Source organism: Corvus cornix, chromosome 1A (genome assembly GCF_000738735.6).
Source record: "Corvus cornix cornix isolate S_Up_H32 chromosome 1A, ASM73873v5, whole genome shotgun sequence".
Lineage (NCBI taxonomy): Eukaryota > Metazoa > Chordata > Aves > Passeriformes > Corvidae > Corvus > Corvus cornix.
Window position 1 is genome coordinate 25,120,311 of NC_047057.1, and position 25,000 is coordinate 25,145,310.

General features: G+C 36.0%; 1 protein-coding gene across 1 annotated transcript in view; it reads right to left on the bottom strand.

Moving 5' to 3' along the window:
- The window catches only part of FOXP2 (forkhead box P2), a 408,353-nt gene that overhangs the window by 7,627 nt on the left and 375,726 nt on the right, over positions 1 to 25,000 (bottom strand). Inside the window, exons 19-20 of the mRNA XM_039571412.1 lie at positions 23,827 to 23,896; positions 22,831 to 22,994 (exon numbers count right to left, since the gene is read on the bottom strand). Coding sequence (XP_039427346.1) covers positions 22,831 to 22,994; positions 23,827 to 23,896 — 234 coding nt within the window. The remainder of the gene's footprint in view (positions 1 to 22,830; positions 22,995 to 23,826; positions 23,897 to 25,000) is intronic.

Consider the following 25,000-nt stretch of genomic DNA (forward strand, 5'->3'; position numbering starts at 1 on the left):
TTAAAAAGGAAAAAAGGAATGAACCCATCTGGATCAAATTCTGCTTTTGATATCTACAGGATGTGCTAAGAGCATTTGATTTTTACTTAGGCAGGCAAAGTACAGATCAGCTATCTTTAAATTCTGGACAAAACATAACTATTCCATTCAATACCTTAGTAGCACCTTTATTCCTGTGCTGTTTTTTCTAAGTGTTCCTTTCAATTTACCTTGAAGTAAAGCAGAATAACTTTAATTAAACTAAAAAAAAAAATTAAAATTGAACTTACAAATAAGATACAAAAAACAAGTCTGCTTTTTTTTTGCTGATGAAAGATATAAATGCAGTAAAGCTCTTGATTTACAAAATAAATACAGCAACAACATGATTAGTCTCACTGTATATATAGATTGTACTTCATGAATAGAGTATACAAAATATACTAAACAAATATTTAGCAGTCAGTTCCAACACATGACTTCCTTATAGCTAGTATACAATATAAAGTGTACTATCCAAGGATTACTGGATTACTATCTGGGTTAGTATCCAACATGCCGCTACACAGTAATTGATAAAATAATAAACCCCAAGACATACTGCCTGATTCTCCTTGCAAAGCCAACCGTGCTGGAACGATTAAAAACAGAAATTGAACCTAATCTCCTATGTCTCTCTGTTGTATTTCTAGCAGACACCTGAGGTTTGAAAACACCACATGGTGATCTGAGGTCATGCAGTATCTACTACAGTGTAGAACTCACTGAATTTGAAAACAAAGATTAGGACCCACAGGCAACAAGGTGCTTCAGTCTCCACCTGAATTTAACTATATTTGTTCTTATTTGTGTGGGAGCTATGTTACAGGGGAATGAGGGGTCATTTAGAAATTACTTTTATCACTGGGAAGCGTTTGAACAGTGTCTTCTGAAAGAGGGAGAAAAGCCATTCATCCCTTTTTAAGGCAATACAAGTAATTGTGTGCCTTGAGATTTAAGGCCCTTTCGTGGGGTTTGTTTTTTACTCAGTATCTTTTTTCAAACATTTGTAAGTGTTGAAGAGAACTTCTGAACTCCATTAAGCTTCAAATTTCAGATATTTTCTTCAGAATTGTGAGCGACTAAGTTTTTGATGCAAGTCTTCAGTGATTTTTAATCACGCTATAGTGCCAGAATAATTTCTCCAGACCCTGTAACACTATTATCACAATATTCTTTTCCCTTTTTTACTCCCAAGAAATTGCATTTTGTGCACCATTATACCTAGCATAATCCTTCATTGTTGGTGTTTTTTAATAGTCTGTACTGGGACCAACACTATTTACTATCTTCATCTGTGACCTAGACAGTGGGATTTGTTGATTGCACCCCCAGCAAGTTTGCCAGTAACACCAAGCTGAGCGGTGGTTGATTTGGTGGAGAGAAGGGATGCTATCCAGGGGAACCTTGACAGGTTTGAGGAGTGGGCCCACATGAACCTCAGCAAGTTCAGTAAAAGCAAGCATGAGATCCTGCACCTGGGTCAGAGCAATCCCCAGCACAATACAGATTGGAGGATAAAGGGTTTGAGAGCAGCCCAGCATAGAAGGACCTGGGGATAGTAGTGGATGAAAAAATGGACATGAGCTGGAAATGTACACTTGCCACCCAGAAAGCCAATTGTATCCTGGGCTACATAAAAAGAAGTGTGCTCAGAAGGTTGAGAGAGGTGATTCTCGCCCCCACTCCCCTCTGTACTCAGCCCTCATGAGGTCCTGCCTGGAGTTTGCACCCATCACTGGGGTTCCCAGTACAAGACAGACATGGACCTGTTAGAGCAGGTCCAGAGTAGGGCCACAAAAATAATCAGAGGACTGGAATACCTCTCCTATGAAGAAATTTGAGAGTTGGGGTTGTTCAGCATAGAGAAGATAAGGCTCCAGGGAGACCTTTCAATACTTAAGGGGGTGTGTAAGAAAGATGGGGACTTTCTACCAAGGCCTGTAGTGACAGAAAAAGAGGCAACATTTGTAAACTTGAGGAGGGTAGGTTTACATCAGACATAAGGAAAAAATCTTTTATATGAGGATGGTGAGACACTGAAACAGGTTGCCCAGAGCAGTTGTGGATGCCCCATCCCTAAAAGTGTTCAAAATCAGGTTGGTTGGGGCTTTCATCAATCTAATGAAGGATATCCCTGCTCATGGCAGGGAGGGTGGAGTAGATGATCTTTAAATGTCCCTTCCATTCCAAACCATTCTATGATTCATTGCTACACTTTCGTTTCCATGCTTAGAGAAATTCTGTTTACAGAACTTTTTTCCCAAATGAGTTCAATTCCTTTAAGGGTGGTGCCCAGATTGCATTTATTAAACTTCAGTGGTTGGACTGCAGCCACTGCATAAACAGAGAGGATAACTAGAAAATAGCCATTAAAAATGCACTACACATTAAGATATTAATTCCTCTCCTATTGTAATTTTTTAGCATCGAGGACTGCATTTTTTGCAAGGACAGTTCAAAGATTATTTTGATGACTAATCTGTGGAAGGATTAAAATCTTAAAGCACCAATCATGATACAAAATTTTCATTTTTTTCAACTACACTTTCTTACAGATTAACAGTAAATCAAGACTAAAAATCAAACAGTTCAGCTGTCCACACAAAAACAAATAGGCTGTTCTGGCAGAAGCTTAAGAAAGTTAAATTTTAGAAAACACTGCCATACAAGCACCTCTTTCTGGAAGTGTAAATACAAGGAATAACACATTGGCTCTTGAAAATAACATCTCTCAACTCTAGAGTTTGTTTTTCAAAATCAAAGGTTAAAAGGCAAAGTTCAGGCATATTGGTTAGAGATGTAAAGGATCTTACAGCTATAGTATTTGATACATGTTCTGAGGAGGAAGCAACTACACAAGATATGTATGAAAACCAAAAAGCTTTTCTTTTCCATAAGCAAAGGAAGACTTGAAGATTTGTGTGTATACAGATAGAAATGTATTCAAATGTGATTATTTGCACAATTTTGCACTACTATTCTGTTGTACAGTAGGAGCACTGTGCTAAGAACAAATTCCCATGTGATTTACTGAGTATTTAAACATAAATTCTGAATAAATATTTTTATATTCTACGAATTCTTATTAATAGCCATGCTACTCAAATCCTAAAACATGTCATAGCTAAGTGATTTCGAACTTGTGATCAAAACTTTCTGATCTACTATATAATTGGAATCTGTGTTTTAGGAAAGTTTAGGATCATTTCTTGATGAACCAATCGTGTTCAGAACTAGTCGATACTTTTTATTAATGAAAATGACAACAGAATAGAGGGCATCGTTACTCACTTCACAGATGTCAACAACTTGAGAAAATGCTGATAGAGGATTAGGAAAAAACTGTTACATGATGAAAGGCTGAAAAATTGATGGCTTAGGTTATAGAAAGAGCAACTGGTCAGATGCTGGAGTTAAAAATTAGTACAGACAATGAAGCACTGGACCATTTTGCCTGGGGAGCCTTAAAGTCCCCATCATTTGGGCCTTTCCCAAATCATCCTTGGAGTTAGACACACATCTGTAAGAAGTATGTTAAGTCCCTGCTAACTCTTTGGGATAATAAAGAGATGATGGAGACATCTCTTAGCAATTACAACTATGACATCATGTCCAAATGTCCTCATAAAAATACCTGTCTCCTCTGAATAAGTGCTGGCAAAATACACCTCTACTTGAGCTCAGGGCTGACAATGCAGTGTCACAAACAGAAAGCAAGGAGATGAATGCAGCAGCAGCAAAAATAAAATACGGCTATGCTAAATTATTTCAAAGAACTTTTTTTGTTAAGATATAAACACATGAATATCCTCATTTCCATGGATAACCTTCTTTACAATTGATGGATCTACAATTATAAAGAAGACTTCTCCTGTAACTCAGCACTTTCAAAATAATACTCCCTGTGAAAGATGTTTTTAATATAAAAGAAGAATTCTAATATCTTGCAGATCTGCCTGCTCATCTCAATACATTACTTTTTCTTTGCTCATAGATTGCAGAACATGAAGTTCCTCTGTCTCTGTGTCTGCCTCAAACATTCAGTCTTCCATGTGCTTTACAGCTTTACATAAAGACTTTTCTCTCGCTCCTTGCAGCTGGCAAACTACAACTGAATACTGTATCTTTAAAGAAATCACAATTTATATCATTTAACTGGATAGCTGCCAGGAGACAGGTAACAGTTGCTGGACATTTACAGAGGCCTTATGAAGACTGTAGGCTGTTGGAGAAGAGCTTTGTGGTTTCAAAGGAAAGAGAAAGATAACAGGACAGGCAGCTGAGGGATTAATATCTACTAGGAAGGAATGTGTAAAGTAACTTCCAAATATTTAGGGATGAAGCCAAGTTCTCAATGCCTGCAATAACTCATCTGATATAAGGTGAACTTGTCTTCTGAGTTTTGCACAAGATAAGCCTGATCCTGCCTTGGGAAAATGTGTTTAGTATGACAGCTACTAAAATCCTGCTAAACTCTAGACAACAGCAACAAAACAAGTCTTACATTCAACTTTTAAACATTAGAATGTGTGCTGTTGCTGACAAGAAAACAACCAGATCGTATAACCAAGTACATGATTTCTTAATTAAATTGAGTTGAGCTGGTGTCAACAAGGAGAAAATATACTTGATACAATATTCTCAATTATGAATAGCACGTTTTCTACAGTGGATTCACGTCACATCAACTTTAACATAAGGGGATACCGAATAAAGCAAAACAGCAGTGAGAACTCAGGACAAGAAAATATAAATAATTACAACAAGATTTAGATTTGTTCAGTAAAATAGTACTCATTTTAAGTTTTGAATAAAAGATTCAATTTTTCTTTGGAAAACATATAAAGGCAGACAATGCCTTTTATAACCACAAGCATTAAGTTACTACAGCAATCCTTTCCTTCTTCCAAACAAGAGATTTAACAATTTAAGTTTCCATCTATATCTTTCATGCAATTCTATAGAAGAAAAAAAAAAAAAAGAAAAAAGAATTATTTCATTAGGTCATTTCTCATTTTTATATGTGAAAAAAAAAAAGCCAGTGGTTCGGTGTTTAATCCTGAAAGCTGCCAGGAAAATTCCACAGCTCAGATCTGGGTCCTCTAAATATTGTTGCCCATATCCACCAAAAATCTTTAATGTTCTGCTAAAATCATTTAAGAAGAAGTGCTGTGGGACATCATGACAGAGAGATTGAGTCTCTCAGGCAGTTAAGTCAATGTAATGACTAGCAGGGAAAACGCTTTGCTTTTGGCTTTGTATTGAAGTGGTGGTAGATGTTGAGAGAGAGAAGCTGCCTAGGTCAATGTGGTTACTGTGAGCTTTGTAACCAATATAATTTGCAACAAGTCATGTAATTCTTTTAAGCTCTTCTGGTGCATTTTTAGTCTACTCAGGGGTTGCAATAATCAGTCTAAAATCATGAAAGGATAATCTTTTTGTTGGGTTGCAGCTGAAAGTATTTTGTATTGCTATGGTGACTTTGGTACCTAGTAACACTAGGGAGTTTTTTACTTTGGTATTCAATGGCACAAAGGGCAATAAATTACATCATGTCTTGAAGTCCCTCCCAAGCTTATTTTGTGTGAGACTTTAATTTTGATACTATTGACTCACTAGCTTTCCTAGTGACTTCATACAGAAGTGTATAGATGATGAATCTTCTAAAACTCAGGTGAAGAAAGTTTTCCCAGGGGAATCTTCGCGACTGAAAAATTTCTAAGCCATATGCGTCATGGCAACCTACACTGATTTTCTTTTAAGTTTATGTTTGCCTGTTAAACAAATAAAGATTCTAAAGAGTTAAAAAAAAATCCCAACTAAATAATTAGGCAGCTCTCAAGCAACTTTAACTACTTCCCAAGCAAACTGATGTTCCGTTGATCTTCCTCACTATTCTGTAGACAGCCTTAAGCCCACAAACATTACATGTTCAAAACCAATTGGTTAGGCTGCAGATACTCCTCCAACGGTACTATCTATTCACTGTCTTTGCTTCATTACCATTACTATGCTTCAGCATATGAAAAGAAAAAAACCAGAACTCTATATTTGTGTAACACAGTATCTTTTATAGAACTTCGTATTTCCAGTGTAACTTTTAATATCGGACACCTGCAATTTTTATTTATGTTTTTGTTTATTATCAACAGATGCCCTCAATTCTTTTATGTAGAGGGCATCCTGAACTGCAATTTTGATTCAGCTACACAAAGTGTTCCAGTAAATGCTGGGAGAAGATCCACAGCTACAGAATTCTTCAATCTGTGGAAGTTTGAAAATATTTGTGTCCAAGCCAAAAAGGTGAGCTACTAAGCTCAAAGAATTCTGTGGCCAATCTAATTATTTCTGTATGTTTTAATATTTTCATATGTGAAAAACTTTTAAAATATTTGTTTTTATCTGAAGCATTTTCGCTTTCTAAAGACTTCTTTGCATTAACATTAAGTATTTTCCAAGTTTAACCTGTTGAAATATATGATGTACAACTTCTAATGCTGTCTTTTTTTCCTAATAGAGGTGAACTAGTATTTCCTCAGGAAGAGCTATATTACATCTTGCCAATATAGCTATAGATCTGTAGGATATCCTACAGCAATTTTGAAAGACAAGATTTCTTTTCCATTCCACTATTTTAGATTTAGAATTTTTGTATTTATGCTTTGGTAGACAAATGGAGACAAATTCTCAAATCCTATAGTATTTTCATATTACCTAATTCTTACTCTGTCTTTCTACAATTTTACGCTATTATAAACAGTTTATTATTTTTTCTAAGTAGAATTGAACTGTGTTTATTGATGTGAATATGTACAGCCACATAGGGAGATACTAATCCAAATATTGAGAAAGGGAAGAAAGTATTAGACGAGTAATTAAATACAAATTCAGTAATGCTACAACTGTCACAGAATCCATTATTATTTCGCACTGAAGATCAGGAAACACTTCCCCCATGTACTTATCACATATACTGAAATGACAGGGAAGTGGCATTATTTCTAGATAAAATAATGCCTATATGCAAATCTCTGGATTCTTCACACAAGAAAGGAAGGTCCTGTTGTCATATACCTTTCTCAGGAAGCTGAGGGTGTGCTACCTCATTTCACTAAGGAGAGGGTGAAGCTACAACATCCTGGTGGAAGAAGACCAGAAGTATGATTCCTATAGAAGCAGTGCTCTTCAGTGGCGGTGTTTATGGATGTGCTTTGTCAACCTGCCACTTTCAAATTACACCCTTACACCCTGGGCTCTCCAAGAGCCATTTTGAGAAAAAAAATTGGAAGTAACAGCTTTTTATTTTCTGAAATGCAACACTGAAGCACAAAAAATACCTTTGAAATATAATCTATCATTTTATCCATCACCAAGGATTTCAGTCTACTGTGGTGGAGTTGGGAGTTGCATTGACTTGGCAATGGAAAGCAGAGGCAACAAACAGTCCTAGCTGGCAGGCACTGCTGCAGATGCTGACAGGAGATAAAAGTGCACAGGAATAGTTAATTAGGCCACTAAAGTTTGTCTTTAGTTCATTGCTAGAGGAGATTGCATAAGATGGAATTAATGATCAATGGTCACAAAATGCCTCTGGCACATCAAGCAAGGTGTAGGAGCAAGTATGAATGAGTTTGTGTAAGTCTATTAGTGCTTTTACAACCCCTAAACTAGACTTCCCTATTTATAACATTTGTAGATAAAATTTTAGCAGTCAGTGTAGAAGCAGCTAGTGTTCTTCATGCCCTCCCTTCATTTACACTAGAATAAAAGGGAGGTGAGTCCCTTGGGGCAGAGGTAAAGAAAAATAGTAATCACAAACGCCATAATTACCAATTGAACAAAACTGGTCTTGCATACACAATTTTTCTTTTGTGATACATTAAAAAGATGTAAACTCAGTTATCGCTGTTCTAAGATCCATGCCTTCTGTGAGCACCTGATATGACTTCCCTAGGATCTGTAAAACAAAATCCAGAGCATCTTTCTCCTTAAGCCTGATTGCTAAAATTGCTAGGTTGCTTCTGCTCACTCTCTCAATGGTTCTGTTTTAAAGAAAACACACTCTAGGATTACTGGATAATTCAGGTCAATGGCTCTAGAATACCGTGAACCCACTCCCTAAAGAAGGCACAGCTAGAAGGTCACACCAGATTGCTTGGGACTTCATCCAGTGAGGTCAGGAAAACCTTGGAGGATATGGACTATACAACTTCCTTGTCAACAGCTCCATCCACTGCCTAACGGTCCTCATGAGGAAAGAGGATATATATCCATGTATCTCTATATCCAGTCTGAAACTCTCATTTTAACTCATGCCCTCCGTCTCCCATTCTACCACCACAGTGAAGAGCCTGGTTCCATCTTCTTCCTTACCTTCTTGTAGGTACTAAAAGTCAGGTCCCCTCAAAGCCCCCTCTTCTCCAGGCTGATCTAGTTCAGCTCGCTCTGGCTCTCTCCAGAGGGCAGCTGCTTCCGCTTCTGACCATCTGGGTAGACTTTTGCTGAACTCACCCCAGTTTACTGCTGTAATTTTCAAATCTGAGGTGCCAAAACTGGATACAGATTGGGATTTTCCTTCCTCAGTGCAGGGCATGGTATTTCATACAGTTCCTCTTGGTCAAGTTCTTCAACCCATACAAGTCCTCTGAATGGCCATCTTACCCTTACGCATATTGACTATTCCCCTAATTTGATATGTGCAAACCTAATGAGAAAGAGGTCCATCCTGCAGGACATCAATTAAGATGTAAACAAGGAGAGGTCCCAGCATATTCAAATATTCCAGGAGAAATCAGAGAATACCCAAGTATTGCAAATGTAGGACCAGAGTAAAAGTCAAGAACAATTAATAAGTGAATGTGAAGATCAAGCATGAAAATGGCAGAGGAAAGCTACTCTGAATATGAGTGCCTATGTATGTCTAATATTAGAGGGGAGCAGGACAGCAGGAAGATACTCATTATTACCTGAAAATCTGAACTAAGAGAACACATGGTGCTATTTTAAAGAGAAGAGTATGGCACAAGCTGCATAGGAAAGGAGGTACTAAGTATTAAGAGGGCTGTTTAATGAAGAAAAAGTAAAAAAAAAAGGGGGGGGGTGATTTTATCTGTATCTTTAATATGTTTTAGGGGAATAGAGATAGCAGAAAATATTAAGACATTACACTTATATTAGCAGGAAAAATAAAACCCAAACCTTTTTAAAAAACACTTACAAACTTATTGGTTAACAAGGCATATCCAATTAGTCCTGACACAACTGAGAAAATATTTCTTGCTTGTATTTGCATGGATAAAACTGTTCTGGACTTCAACATGAGTGATTTTGCTAATGTTATAGAGTAGTAAGAGTGTAAAAATTTTCAAAGACAATAAAAAGATTTCAGATTCGGGAGAACTCCTTGTCTTATCTAGAAAAAAGGAAAAGAAAAGTGAAAAAAAAGATTAAAATATTTTGAGAAATTTAAATTGAGAAACGAGACTGTAAGAAGTTACAATAAATATCAGATGGAGATTAGGAGTGATTCAGAGTGACTGAAGGCAGAATGAAAAATGAGGGAAAGCCAAAGACATGAAGACAAGGAGTTTCCTTGGATGAACTCCAGATCTCATTTAAGTCAATGGCAAAATTCCCCTTGACTTCATTAGGGCCATGATTTCAATTCTGAAGTTTATTCACAGCAGAAGATGTAAGACGAGTATGTAATGCATCTGGCAGAACGCTTGGGGAGAAGGGAGAATAACCAAAGGTGAAACATGTATTTTTTTTACCAGATGAATGAGGTGGAATAGCAAGTATATGTAAGACCAGTAATTTTACTTGCTCTATGAGGCTTCTAAGAATAATGCTGCAGTAAACAAGGAGAGTAGACGGATGTATTTAAATTTGCAAATTCCTGTGAGAAACTTCCAAAAATCTAACTCATACTAAAAGCAGACACAAAGATTTGTCAGTAATAAAAGTTATTAAGTGAAGAATAAAAGATTGTATCACAACATAGAGGTAAGGTTAACACCAAGAATTCTCTAAGATCCTACATTTGATTTCTATTTTGAATATAATTATGAATAGCCCTGAAGATATAAACAGAGATAACAACACGATATATATAGACTAGTTATATGTGAAGTTAATTGTGAAAAAACCCCAAAGCTGACAATTCATGGCAAAATCAATTTACTGCTGACAAATAAAAGAATGAAAATAAACCGCCCATATACATCCATCTACTATAACCCCTTGGGAAATACATTATGAATCTTTCAATGGTGCCTCTGCTTAAGAAGTCCAAACCTAGTATGTTAGACTAACTAGGACAGAAAAGTGACAATGACAATTATATAAAACATGTTTATGCATTTGTAAGCAGGTCCTCACTTCAACTTCTATATTCTATATAACTTGACTGCCCTTTAGCTTTTACTCATTCATCTCAAAAACCGTATAGAAGAATCCAGGAAAGAACAACACAAGTGACCTATGGCATGAGAACATATCTGTGGGAGGAAACTATTAATTAATTTAGCTGCCTCTGAAGTCAATGCAAAAGTAGAACATTGGAGATACGAGTAATAGTGATATACTAAAAATACAGAAACATGGAAAGTATAGGAAAAAGCACATGTTCACCTTCACCTTACTCATACTTAAGGGTCACCCAATTTAATATGGCAGTTTTATAATAACTTTATCCTTACAGTTATCACACTACTAATTTATTATAAAAATAAAAAGGCATGATGCTACTGCAAAAAAGAGGTTTCTAAAATCCTCAGTATGTTACACAGTTAATGAGTTCTGTTTATTAAAATTATTATATATATAAATCCTATTAAAAATATTGAGTATTCAATAATTCCAAGATGCCATCTACCATTAATCTACAGGAAAAATGTTTTAACACATATTGACCTTCACGCTGCAGAAGCCAGCTAACCATTAATTCATGGAGACTAGGAGCAAACCTCTCGTTTTTCCTTTCTATAGCATATGCAGTTCCCAACTCAGAGATTACTTATCTGCTTATCTACAAAATATACAAATACATTTGATCCTGAAGAGGATGGAGTTGGAGCTTGGTGCTTCCTGTCCTATCAGTTTGGGCCTGCCCAAGAACATCCAAATATCAACTTATTCTCTTTAAATTAGGGACAGCTAAAACACAGAGTTTCTGTTCAAACAAAAGTTTGAAAATGGCCATTAGTGGCATTCCAAAATAAAAAGGAAAATATGCAAAACAAGTTTTTGAATAATTTTAGCTTTATAGTAAGGAGTTTGAGTTGAAAATATGTTGAAAATAATAAAAAAACCTCCCAACAATCAAACATGCTCTCTTTGTCCTTTTAGCTTAGTACAAAGAGATGAGTTTTGTATAGAGAAATTTCTAGAGTATAAATTGACAGATTTAATGCGACAATTTCATTTTCCTTTAACAAAAAAAATTTGTTGATTAAAAATGGGCAGTGAAAACACACAGAGGATTTTTTTTACATTATGAAACATAACTAAATTGAGCAGGTCTTGGTGTTTTGTCAATTGTTTGGGGTTCTTTCTTTTAATTATTATTATTATTTTTAAACTTGGCAAGAAAAGGCAAAGACTATTAATATGGATATCCTATTTCCACTAATATATTAAGTTTTGAACATGGATAAAGACATCATCTTTCTGAAAAACTGGCATATTAAGAACACTCTATATATCAAATGAGGCTTAAAGCTCACCTACAATTAGCCCTTCTTACAGGATCAAAATTTTTAAGCATCAAGTTCTGATTAAGAAGATGACATTAACATAGATTTTCTGATTCTAGCAACTCTTACTAAAATTCCCATCCTTGACATTTGCTTGCTCCCTTTGGTGTCTAAATAAATGTATTTTCTCTGTGATAGAACCACAAAAAAGTAGAGACTTGACAAGAAATTAGCTTAGGGCACAGGCCTCTAAAGTCTTTCAACCCATCAACTGCATCTAGTTCAAACGTCTAAAGTTAACACGCTAAACAAAGAAAAGTATTAGGGAGAAAAGGCACAGAAGTTTTTAAGGCAAAATTTCAAAGGAAAATGACAAAATACTAGAGATTTCAGTGTGAATATTTTTGGGGTTATTGAAGAACCATAGAAAAAGAGCAAGCCCAGAAACAACAAAGTTCAAGAGAAGGGGCTGTGGATCTGGCATGCTCTGTAGTGTCTAATGGTTGGGAAGTTTTAAGAAGTGTACCAGTTACACCAAAACTTTGCAGCAACAACTAAGTACCTGAGTTATCTTGTCACAGAAGGAAATCAGGTTTGACAAACTGGACTTCCCCCTCATGAATCTATGCCGGCTGTCACCAGTGACTGTGTTGTCCTCCTCTTTTTTTACTCAGTAGTTCCCAGAATAAGGTCTTCCATGATTTTGTCAGACACTGCATTGAGATCAACAGGCCTGTAGTTTCCAGTGTCCTCCTTATTGCCTTTCCTGGAAACTGGGACAACATTCTCCAGTTTCCAGTCAGCTGTGACCTCTCTGGATTCCCAACACCGCTGGCCTAGCTGGACTAGCTTGTTCTGCTAGAACAAGCCTGGAGAAAGGCCAGCTCTTCAGTTCTGGTTTTTTTGCTGAACAGCTGATGGTAGCATTTAACAAGCAGAATCACACATCACTCTCAACATGGACAATTTGGTCAAACTGACCTGTTCAGGACTTTCTGCACTGCCCTTGCTGACATTTCTCATATTAGCTGAATTCTGTGCTTACTATGTATTTCTCTGCAAGGCCAACTTTCAATTCAATCTTAAGAGTGCTTAAAAGTATTTAGCAATGAGAGCTGCTCCAAGTTACAACATAAATGGATATGGACAATTCAGCTATCTTTGTAAAACATGGCATACATGAAAAAGCTCCTACTTTTTCAAGATTTATGATATGGATCAAAAGAAACAGGGTTGGAAGGGACTTCAAGAGATCATAAAGTCTCTTAATTTCTTTTCCCTACCCCAAAGTAGGATCATTCATACTTAAACCGCTTTTGACCACTTTAATTTCTTCTTAGAAGCTTCCGGTATCAGTGGTTGAAAAGACTTTCTGTGTTGGTACATATATCAGCACTTTATTATCCTAAAGTCAGAAAGGTGGGGATTTTTTTCTGGTGTTCTTGCCAAAATACCAATCAACTATTTCTTGTCCCATTCCCAATGGACAAGTTCTTTCCCATCTTCTCTGCACAGTGTTCTGAACGCTGTCATCATTTCCCACTCAGTTCCTCTCTTCTCAAAAAACCAGGTATTTTTAGTCTTTCCCCAGTCTTCAGAAAAGACCAATCAGAAGAACTGTGTGGAAGACAGAGCTTACTTTTATGTACAATGTTCCTGTTAAGTATGCTCTCAACAACCACATACGTTTGTCAGCACACATTTGTCACCAGCTACAATTTCTACTTTTAGGAAAGACTGTGCATCCAGTCATTCCAACTTTCTTCAGAACGTTTCACCAAACTGTTAACATACGAATATTAATCATGCCTCCCATTTTTATACTACTGCAGATTTACCATTTAGATGTGAAGAGCAACATTTCAGATAAATATGCTGTATCTGTATCATTTCTGCAAGAAAACACAAATATAGTCTGCCTGCAGACTGAGCTGATTAGGAGATATCTGAGATATCACAGAGCCTAGATTAATATATCCTGCCTCTTAGCCACATGCTTTGAGCTGTGCTTAAACACAGACTTCAGCTTCACAGGGCAGTGGATTCCTGCTGAATGAAATATATACAGTGCAATACACTGGTCATTAATACGCCTGTATATATGTAGCTACAAAATAAAAATATATATGATTTTAATTGTACTTCCAGTAGCTCCAGATAGATACAAATGCATAATTATCTCTCATAATGCTATGAATTAAAGGGCATGCATAGTAACAGAACACTACTTGACGGGTGCTCATCTCAGGGTATGTCACTGCTACCAGGCATGGTTCACCTTTGGGCTTTATGTACCTATAGTGCTGTCAATGGCAACCAGCTTTGTGTCAAACCCTTCTCTAAATGAAGTGATGTTATTCTACAAGGGGACAGTAGTTTAAGTATATACAGCTTCTATTCAAACTACATCTGAAGGTCCTTCTCAAAACCTAAGTAATTCAATTACTACCTAAAGACTGCAAGAGTTTGGGGCAGGGGTTTGACAAACCTTTTTGTTTTGCCTTTGTACAGCGTTTTCTACAACAGGGCCCCCAGTCCATCTGTAATAGTGTATATTAAAATAAACCATAACAGTTTTGCTGAATATAGCTGAAATAAGCTTCTTCCCCACAGGAACAGAGACAAAGAAGGAACACATTATATACAAGTACATCTGGAATTCTTCAAAAACCTGTTAATACCTACCCACATAACTAAATCCAAACTGAGTCTTTTTATGGAATGGCTTGTAGACACATGATGGAAATGGACAGTCTGCTCTATCAGAAACAGTCTGGTCTACAAAATGAAGATTCAAAGCTCACAGTGTGCTCTCTAGAATACATTTGAGAAACATGAGGAAGAATAAAAAAGACTCAGTAGACTAAAACATATATCAGCAAACCTAAATTAGAATATATTTAGTCTGGAAATTAGAATGTGGCTTATAATCATCAAAGGAATGAAGTTTTCCAATGTCTTTCAAATTAGAGATGGACTATGATAATTGTAGGAGAGGTATTGTAATATATGGTTGCCCACAACATGACTCTTATCTCCTGTGTTCTTAGAGCAAGAGGAGATAAAAGCTCAGAGGTCATTTTTCAGCTATGGTGTCTGATAATGCCAAATTTGCAAGGAGTGACGAAAAGGAGGGGAAACAGGAAGAGAAATAAGAATTAATTTTCGGGGAAGTCCCTAATTACCCAGACTACTACTATCATAGCATAATACTGCATCAAATAAACATATCCCCTTATCCATCTCAATCAGAAGCCTATTTAAGCCTTTGAAAAGCACCAGTGGAGCGGCCACAATCATACAAAGATTCTGCAACATCATTAAATCCTTATTAATGGGTACAGTGGAACAATGAACTTGGTAAAATCTTGGTGTAGGAGGGAGACTACTGGATATCTTCAGCCTAATTTAAGATAAACCTTTAATGTTGTTGCTTATTTGGAGAAAACCACCAGAATGCTTGCAGTTATAACCCTAACAGAAATTACATCAGAGTCTGTACTACATATATGCATTCCCAGCACCGATCTAAAATCAAAGACTTTTGTTAGATGCAACTGCACTTCATCAGAAGACTGTGAACTTTACTTTTGCATATAGACTTTACCAGGTATAATCATGTCTTTAGCCATTTTGAGATTTAGTAACTTTAATGTGACCCACACGTGGGGTTTCACACGAGATGAAGTCTTTCTATAAAGTCTTAAAAAAACACAACCCTACATTGGAATTTTTATTCTTTTAAAATGCTTAAAGTGCTTAGTTTTCTATGAATTCTAAAGATTAAACAATAGTCAAATAATTTCTCAGCATAATGTCCTACATTTTTCAAGGAATGCTTGGATTTATGGATCATAATTTAAACAACTGGTATAAATGTTATCAGTTGGTTATAATTGTATTTTTTTATTTGACTTTTTATGTGATAAGTAAGTTTAAAGACACATTTTGGACATGTGTATCAAGAAACAGTATTTAGAGAGTCCACTTTCAAAAATTTTGGCTTATAATATTATAGTTATTTAAAAAACAAATGCAATCATCAGGAGTGGATAAAATTTGTTACTGTCTGTGCAGTTTTAGAAATACACTTTAATGGCACTTTCATCTCAGCTTTTGCATTGTACAAAGATAGGACTCTCTTATGAACTAATTTGAGGAGCTACACGACCACATTGCAGAGAGATTTAGTTGTGCAACGTCAAACAAATTTTTAACATCTGCAACAATACTTAAGATGCTGCCTTTTCTTATACAGAGCTTTTATGTGAAAAGCAAAAGTATCTTGTCCGTACACTGAGAATTCATGACAGCAGTACCACAAAGTTTTCAGCAAGACAGCTTCCAAAAAGATTCTGTGAAACCCCACAGGAGCCTACCAACTTCTACAAGCTATGCTATGGGGATCTGACTCTTTTCAGCTGAAGGCCCTGTATCGCTGGAGTGATCTTTTTGTTAAGAGCATTGGGAATGTACTCTAGAAGTGCAACAATTGGGGCTGGAATCATGTAAGAAAGAAATAGCAACTTCTGATCAAAAGTAAGACGTGTAACATTTAAGAAGCTAGAGATGAAATGATAAAGAACTGGACCATCAGCGTTGGAAAATAAGAAAATTGATGAACAGAAGCAAATGTAGAGGACAAATGGACTGAAAAGTAAAGTAATGTAAAATAAAATTTAAAAAAAGGAAAATATAAATATTTAGAGAAACATTCAAGTGAAAAGTTGTCTCAACGGAAATGGTGAAAAATATTGTTAATAAAAACACCATTGCTTATTTTTCCATTAGTGTCCACATGTAAATGGTTCTGTACAAAAGCCAAAATTATTTCACTGCATATTCTCACAATAGAACTTCTTTCAGTGGGAGTATGCTCAGACAAAAGCTATAACCTTTAAGATCCCATTTCCTAGCTGTTCCTCTTTTCATATAAAAATAAGTCAATTGTTGTCACAAAATCTCTTTGCCCATTATCATCCTTATGTTAGATTTATGAATAAAAATGTGTGAAATTAAATTATACAGGCATTAAAATATCATGTGATTACGTGAAACGTTTTTGATGAACAAGGATACCCAGAAATACTGCAACTGCTACCACATTGATCTGCTCAATTACATGCTTCTCACCTATTTAATAATGCTTGTTACATCCCTGCTAATTGATATGTTTCGCGAGTTTATTTTCTTATACACTATGTCAAGTCTTATACAATGAACAAGAGACTTGGATCATAGCAGTCCCCTAGAACAGAACAAGCCTCCAAGGTAAATGCAAAGAGATCATGAAATGGGACAATGAAATGATAACAAAAAAAAAAAAAAAAAAAAGGAAGAAGGAAAGACAGGGGATTGTAACATTATGAAGTTAAAGAAACAAGGGAATGAAAGGGATTAAAACTGGAATGATAGGTAACCTACTGTAAGTGGTGTGAAAGCTTAACAGTGGGGGACTGGAATAATCAGATATGGGAACGACCTGACAATGGAATGCTTTCAAACTGAAGCACCTCAAAAGTAAATGATCTTAGAGCAGAATAATCATATTTGCCTCTGGGAATAAAATTTAAAGATAAAAAAGTTTGAAAAAAAAATAACAAGTTTGATGATTATGCAGATAGAACTGCAGAGAGAAATGATCCAGTCAGGGCAAGAGTGAGAAAAGGTAAAGGAGTAGGGTTGGGAACGACAAGAGCATACAAAAGAGAAGGTGACTGAAACCATAGATGCTTGGAACTCACTTTTTCCACACAAAATCGAAGACGAAGGACAACACTGCATAAGGTCCTTTTTTTTTTTTTGACTCTTACCCTTGCTCATTTGGACAAGGTTATTCTTTCTCATAACAACCTACCATAATGTTTTCTAGAAACACCTTCATCACAGAATGTATGTGTGTGTCTTGACATTTGGTTTCAAACAATTCCCATTTTACAGAGTACAGCACTATGATAGCTGAACACAAAGAGTCATACAGGACATGATGTATGAACTCACTTTTTGAGAAGTGACTCTAAAACCTTATTTCTTATTTTCACTGTACTTTTCTAAAAAAACTGTCAACAACTAAAATTCGAGAAATCAGAATGGTTTTAATTCCAGGATTCTGGATCTGCTGTTAGGAACTAGATTATTTTGGTAAATCAGTTGAGAATGAGTTTAGTTGCCTTGTCCTCAGTCTTGTCCACAGAGTGAGAAGGGGGACAACCATAATGACAAGCCCCTTCCACAAAACCTCACCAGAGGGATATCTGCTTTCCCTGTCACCTTTTCTAACTCCTTCCACTCCTTATTAAATGAGCTGCAGTTTTAACAGAATGGTATAATCGCCTCATTGTTTCCTATGGCAAGACTACATTTCCTCAGTCTGCAATTTTCCTTGTTTTTTCATGACCAATTTCTTTCAGTATCCTCAACTGCTAAAAAGCTTTACAGATTAAAATGGTACCTTTCCCCCCTAGGATTATACAATGAAGTAAAATGGCACTGTGCATGATGCATTTGCCATGATCATGGGGACAAGTGATGTGCTAAGTATTCTGGTGACAAAACACCCGGGTCTGTGCCAGTTGCAATAATCACTGAAATGTTATCAGTCTAGTACAATGCAGAGACAAACACTAGAAAAATAGTTGAACTTCATTTGCATCCCTTATTTTCCATCCTCAAGAGTGAGAATTCTTGAACATATAATAGAGACAGGAAAAGTAATAGCTTTATTGAAAGTTGATTTCATTATGATCCTGATGCTCATTTAAAAATCTAAATTTATTAGTTCTGAAAGAATTGACCTTCAAATCCCTCCAAAACTCTTCAGCAGTATGCTGTCTATTACATACAGGTTAAAAAGAAGTTGCGTTTTCACTAATGCATAAACTGTCATTATTGCTCCTAAGCATCATTTCATGTCTCATCCAATGCTGTTGTTTCTACAAGAATAAAAAAAGTTTTCTCCAATGTTTCCCACAACCCAGCTTTAACTGCACTTGTTTGGGTTTGTCTTTTTTTAATTCAGAAGTCTGAATTTATATTTTGAAGGTGTGTACTGTGGAACTTACAGTTACATCCATGTACAATTGTTATGTAAGATTAGCAGCAACCATAAATAATGAATCTTTGTGTATAAAATATCTTCAGTTCTGTTTGTCACTTTGAAACCTATTGCTTATCAGCTCTAACTCACTGTAAGTTTGGAGAAGTAGTCCATTTTGAAATAATGAAGGAAGAAAGAGTCTTAAGCATTGACTTAAAATACAATTGCCTGACATAGATTGTTGACAACTGATCTTAAATTTAAATTTTGAACAGAACATACATGCCCACAATAAGTAACACATTTTCTCAGGGAAGATTTATGTCAAGAAAGCACTCAGCGCCTACATACCAGGAATCAGATTTGAAGACAAGTCAAAGACAGAACTTGGATTTAATACTGCTGAAACACAGAAAGAAAACCTAGGGCTTAAGATCCCACTAGTCATATGCTGCATATGGGATCGTGGCCACCTTTCATCAAATAGAGAAAGGAAACTGGGAGGCACACAATATAAAATTTCAGACGCTTTATGTAATAATTAATATAAGAGTTACCCCAGCTACCAGGCCATGGTTATACTGATCACCTACAACTTCCTGCAGTATTTTTAAGTATTCAAAAAGCGTAAGAAATGGAGCAGATTATATTTCATTACATGAGGCCAAAATTTTAGAGGTTTTAAAGTGCCGTAAATACACTGGCTTGGACTCGCTGCACTTAACAAGCATTTAAGTGTGATACAGTTACTTGAAGTTACAGACCTCCCGTCTTTCTCTAGTCAATGAACAGAGACTATTTTCTAAGTAAGTTGGTTTGCCCACCTATGTTAAGATACCTGGCCACAGATGGGTAAATTAATGACTCTAAATGCTCTTACTGCTCTGTTTCACAAAACCAGATGTGAAGTACTAGGTTCATATCCAACAACTGAAACGATTTCCTGACTTTCTGACACTCAGTAGCTAAGGCACTACAATAACAGAAAACAATGTCTCTGATAATGTTCCAATGCTCAACCACAGATACAGTGACTTCCGCACACACACACAAAATATGCTAAAATCATATGATCATCCTAAAACAAGACAGTTTTGCTATCATATAGTTTTATCATACCTGATAAAGTGACAGTCAGTACAATTTTAACAACCAAATGGCTAAGATGGTTGGCTTTGACACTGTCACTGGGATTCTTGCTGAAATACCAAAGAAATTACTCCATCTGGAAGCTTGTCTAGAATTCAAACTCTGCACCTTCCCAACTGAATCCTTTGATCTCTAAATTGCGCATAACATCTTGCCTCCTTCCCTAATACCTTGCTCCATTGTTCCTGCATGTGTGCCACATAACAAGATGACAGGCAACATTGCTCAGCATATATACCTGCTGTTGTAGCTAGGGCATCTTCCTAGGAATCAGGAGATGGAGGTTTAACCTACTTGGAGATTAACAGAGCCTCCAAATTCTTAGGTGAGTGAAGTAATTATCACACCTCGAGAACCCTTCTCTAGGGGAGAAACACTCACACTTCCTGGGTGAACGTTCTCAGTAGACTAAAACTAAGTAGGTGCTTGTGCCAGTAAAATACTTTTTTTTTAATAGTTTATTAACTATTTCTCAGTTAAAAACAGAAAGAGATTATGTTATCTGTGGAGGTAATGCAAAATTGAAATTGTGTCTTCATTATTTGCCATATTCCTCACTTGTCTTCTCGTTTTACTTCTGCTTTGCTTTACCTATTTACTTCTGTTTACTTCTTTCTCATTTGTTTTGCCTCTGTTTTGCTTTACCTATACTATTTTCTCATTTTCTTAAGTAATGCTCTTTAACAAAAATGAGGGTCCCTGACCAATGTGGTCATGGAAGCAAAGAAGAGGTCTCTTCTCTTCCTTGGTCCTCTGCCTCTCACGCAAGCCTCTCCCTACCCTGACCTTTCCTTGCAGATTGCATTCATTCCCTTTTTCCCTCCACAAAGAAAAGGAAAAAATGTCACAAGTGAGTGGGTATCAAGTCATAGTTTGCATGTTTTGTCTGATGCCTCATGGTCTCACAGAAGCCCAGAATTCTTGCACTAAGTTTGGTGCAAGGGATGAATAAGCATAGATTCTTTCTCCAGTGGTGGCACGGGGCATGTACATTCTGTTGCTTCAATCTATCAAGAACTGAGCAGCATGTCCTCACAAGTTTCCAGAGTTACCATAGCAAGTCCCGAAAATGCCTATTTTGACAAAAGACACATCATTAAAATGAGAGAGGAAGGCTGAATCTTGAGTTAGGGTGTAACTCAAGGTATTTGCCTTTGTTATAGGCAAGAATTGCTACAATATGCAGTATTTTAGCTATAAACACAGCTATAAATGTAGCCGTATCTACATAATCATATGCACAGATATCACAGTTTATCCAGCAGAATGGCAGCCAGAACACAGGATATGTAAACAGATCTGCCTAGCACTTACAAAACAACTTTAATAGCAAGTGTCATTCTTTTCTGTAAAGTAGCTGTTTTTAACACACATCATCTAACTCTTGTTTGCTCTTTAAAGTTTTATTGTCTTGGCATTTTATACAGGAAGAGAGCATTAGCATACTCAGGAGAACTGCTAAAAGTAAAAGGCCTCAAGCTACCCACTGCATGGTTGATAGCATAAAGCATGGGATATAAAAACTTTTGTCTGATTGCTCACTTTACTTGTTTTAGAGTAGTGTTACTCTCAAGAGCATATATTCATGTTCTTTCTACTTCAAGTTTTATCACTTCTTTTGTATTATTTAATACATCTAAAGACACTTCCAAAAGACAAATTTTTCCATTTTGAAAAAGTAATGGTTTGGAACCTGATAAAATACATGAATGTTCAGAGTGTATTATTTTCAAAGGCAAGTAGAATAAATGTGCAATAAAACAATTAAATGCATGACAATAAACATTTCTGTGTGATCACAGATATATTAAAACACCAAACAAAAGGAGAAAAAAATCAGTAAAATATTTCCCCTCAAAAAAAGGTCAGATCAAAATGGATTCTTCACACATCAGAGCATAAGTAAAAAAGGGAGTCTGGTCTCAATTACTGTTACTGTTACTGTTAAATATCCCACTCTAGCAATTAAAATGAACATTTAAAATGTGAAAGAGAAAACGGAATGAAAAAAGGCAAATGAGATCAGCTTCTTAAAACATAAAAAAAAAAGACACTATAACTGTAGATACACTTTAAAAATCATCCTACAGTAAACTTAAAACTAAGTCTACTTAGATATCACACCGCTAATTATTATATAAATAACCTGGGAAACAATACCTCCAAGATACATGTTTTACTATTTAGTAAACAAGAAACTGCCATGTTTGACACCACTGATTAAGGCCAGGCATTTCTAAAGCTTCAGACACATTTCTGAAATCCACAATACATCAATTTTTAATACTTCCACTCTCTCAGCTCCATTAAAAAGATGGTAGGGGAAAGAATTTAGAGTAATTAATGATATAGTTAGCTGCTAAATATTAATAGGAATCGTAGTCTTGCATAAAATATAACATATAAACCTTGCCAATACAGACGCACCAGTAATTAAACTTGAATATGTAATTACACTGATTTATATGACAGGCAAAAAGTTACACTTTACTGGCTTCTATGTAAACTGTGGGCAACAGTTAAACTTTGCATTTTATGGTTTATATAAATGGGCAATATCTCTACTACAGTTCATAAATGGTTTAGAGACTCATAGTTAAAATTACAACTAATTCCAATGTGAACGTTCCGACTATACCTTACAAACCAGGCTGTGAAAATGACCACAGAGATCAGCCTCCCATTAAGTTCAGAGATTGCAAGCAAATTGATGAGGCTTAAAAAAAAAACCAAAACAACAAAAAAAAGCTTACGGCAATCTAACTACAAAGTAAATGCAGATTCATCTATTTAAATACTTTAATATAAATGTTTAGTTTCAAATATATAGCTCCAGATGTTTCACTTACCATCTTTCAAAGCTCTTTTGAGTAATATTGTGTCTTAGACTAAGGCATTTTTTTTTGGAAGAAAGCTAACTGCACTTACATGTGAGGCTGAGGAGAGCAGCCTGGACTGCTATTTCCATTACTGTCAATGTGATCCAGCGAACCATTGAGATCTTCATGGACTGCCTGCAGTAAGCCACTGGATGCGTTATTTATCAGTCCTGGGTTACTAAGCAATGGTAAACTACTCTCTGCCAGTGCAGCCTACCAAAATGAAAAGTAAAGCCAAAATTATTAGTCCACACATATACATAGCAGTCATACGTGTATGAACATTCAGAAATAAACGCACACGGAACAGCTCATTTTGAGTAATTGTTGAGGTGGTCAGAAGGATTTTGTGCATTTCCAATTATTTTCACATTCTGAATATAACAGCATTTCTACTTCTGGTTTACTCTTTCTTTTGCTTAGGTTTCATTATTTTCCATTATTAACTATGTTCTGATATTCATGGCACTTTCTAGTTTTACATCATTTTCTGACTTTGAATTACACTTAACCCCTTTGCCCTTCCACACAATGTATAGCTCCTTTATAATGCAGGCAGCTGCTGTACTTTAAAAAATGACCAGAACTTAACTCAAAATAAAAAAGTCCTGACATTTGCCTCTTCTGCATAAAAATTATATATTATAATTAAACTTTAAAGTTTTTGCCATGAGCACCATGTTCCCCAACACTATGATGTGAAATCATTTATGACAGCTTGGATAAATATTAATGCATATCCACATGCATTTGCAAAAGCTTCTATCAATCTAACATTTGCAGCAAAACTGAATGTTCCAGATTTTGCCACAGGGTGTCCTTCTTGCTTCTTCACATCAAAAGTAGCATGAAAAAGAACTACTACTTGCAGTGCTAGGTAATACAACTTACTTGGATGATAAACCCAACTATTTAGAATGACCATCAGGTCCACATAAACATAAAGACAGGTAATTCTATACCAATGTATAAGCAGAAATAAAGTATATCACACACAAGAACATAATCGGTGCGTATAAGGAAAGAATTATTTAGTATTTTTTACCTGCAAGCTTGCATTAAGAGCTGCTCCATAGCCTAAGCTGGTGGGTATGTTTTTCACTAACGTTGGGCTTCTGAAAATAAATGATTTTTCAAAGTTTAAAAAACAAGCAGACATCCTGTCTGGCTCATTGGGTTAATGGATTGGTTTGTCAGCTCAGAAGACCAGAGTTTACAAAGGAAAAATGAAATGAAGCTGGGAGTGAAGGGGCTCAACCTGTTAGAACACATTGATTTACTTGCATCAGAAAAGCAAAAGTCTTGTTATAATTAGGCCCATGTGGAAATTTGCTACAAGAGCATAAAGGTTCTGATCTCACTGAAAGAATTTAAAAGAAATAGCTTTAAAATTTGTACATCTGTCTCTGCTACACTTGCTGTATTTGGTTTTGGTTTTCTGAACTAACACGGGTACACAGTTGCCTATGTTACATACAACTACACAAAGGTGTTGAATAAAAAAGATCTTACTCTTCCCTTACAAGAAAAAATGAGGGTGCAGTAATGCATAAATAACTGTATGTGAACAATACAGCGGATCAATTAGTTTCCAGCAAATCAAACATACCATATTTAAATCAGATTAAAATGCTATATGCTAGATCACCATAAAATTGTGTTTTCAATAAAATTAGTGCAGAGGATGACTCCAGAGGTCACCTGGGTCACTGTCTACAAACAGACGCATTACAGAAATAAAATACCTTCCTGCAAAGAAAAACCTCTAGCTCTTGTCTCTGCACCTTTGGTTTTATCTGAATAGCTTTATCAAAACTAATTATATACTCTCAAGGAATAAAAAGCATCCACAGAACCAGTCATACTGACATGGGATTAATTTGAAAGTAGGGCAGTAAGCATGCCAAAGGTCCTCCTGTGAAGGCTTCTCATGAATACTACCCTCATCAAGAAGATATTTTTGAGGTCAGTACTGCAGTGTATGATACCTATATTCCAAAATGACCTTGAACGACTCCCATTTCTGTCAAAGGTTTACAGTAAAAACAAGCGCATATGAAACTCTTAACACATGGGCAACATATGTACACAGGACTATTTTTAATATATAGTAGGAGAACTTCTGGTAGATGGAATTAAAATGACAAACATATGGTGAAATACATAGGAAGAAACAAAACCATTATCGCTTTCCTTGCAGCAAACTATGTGGGGAAGTC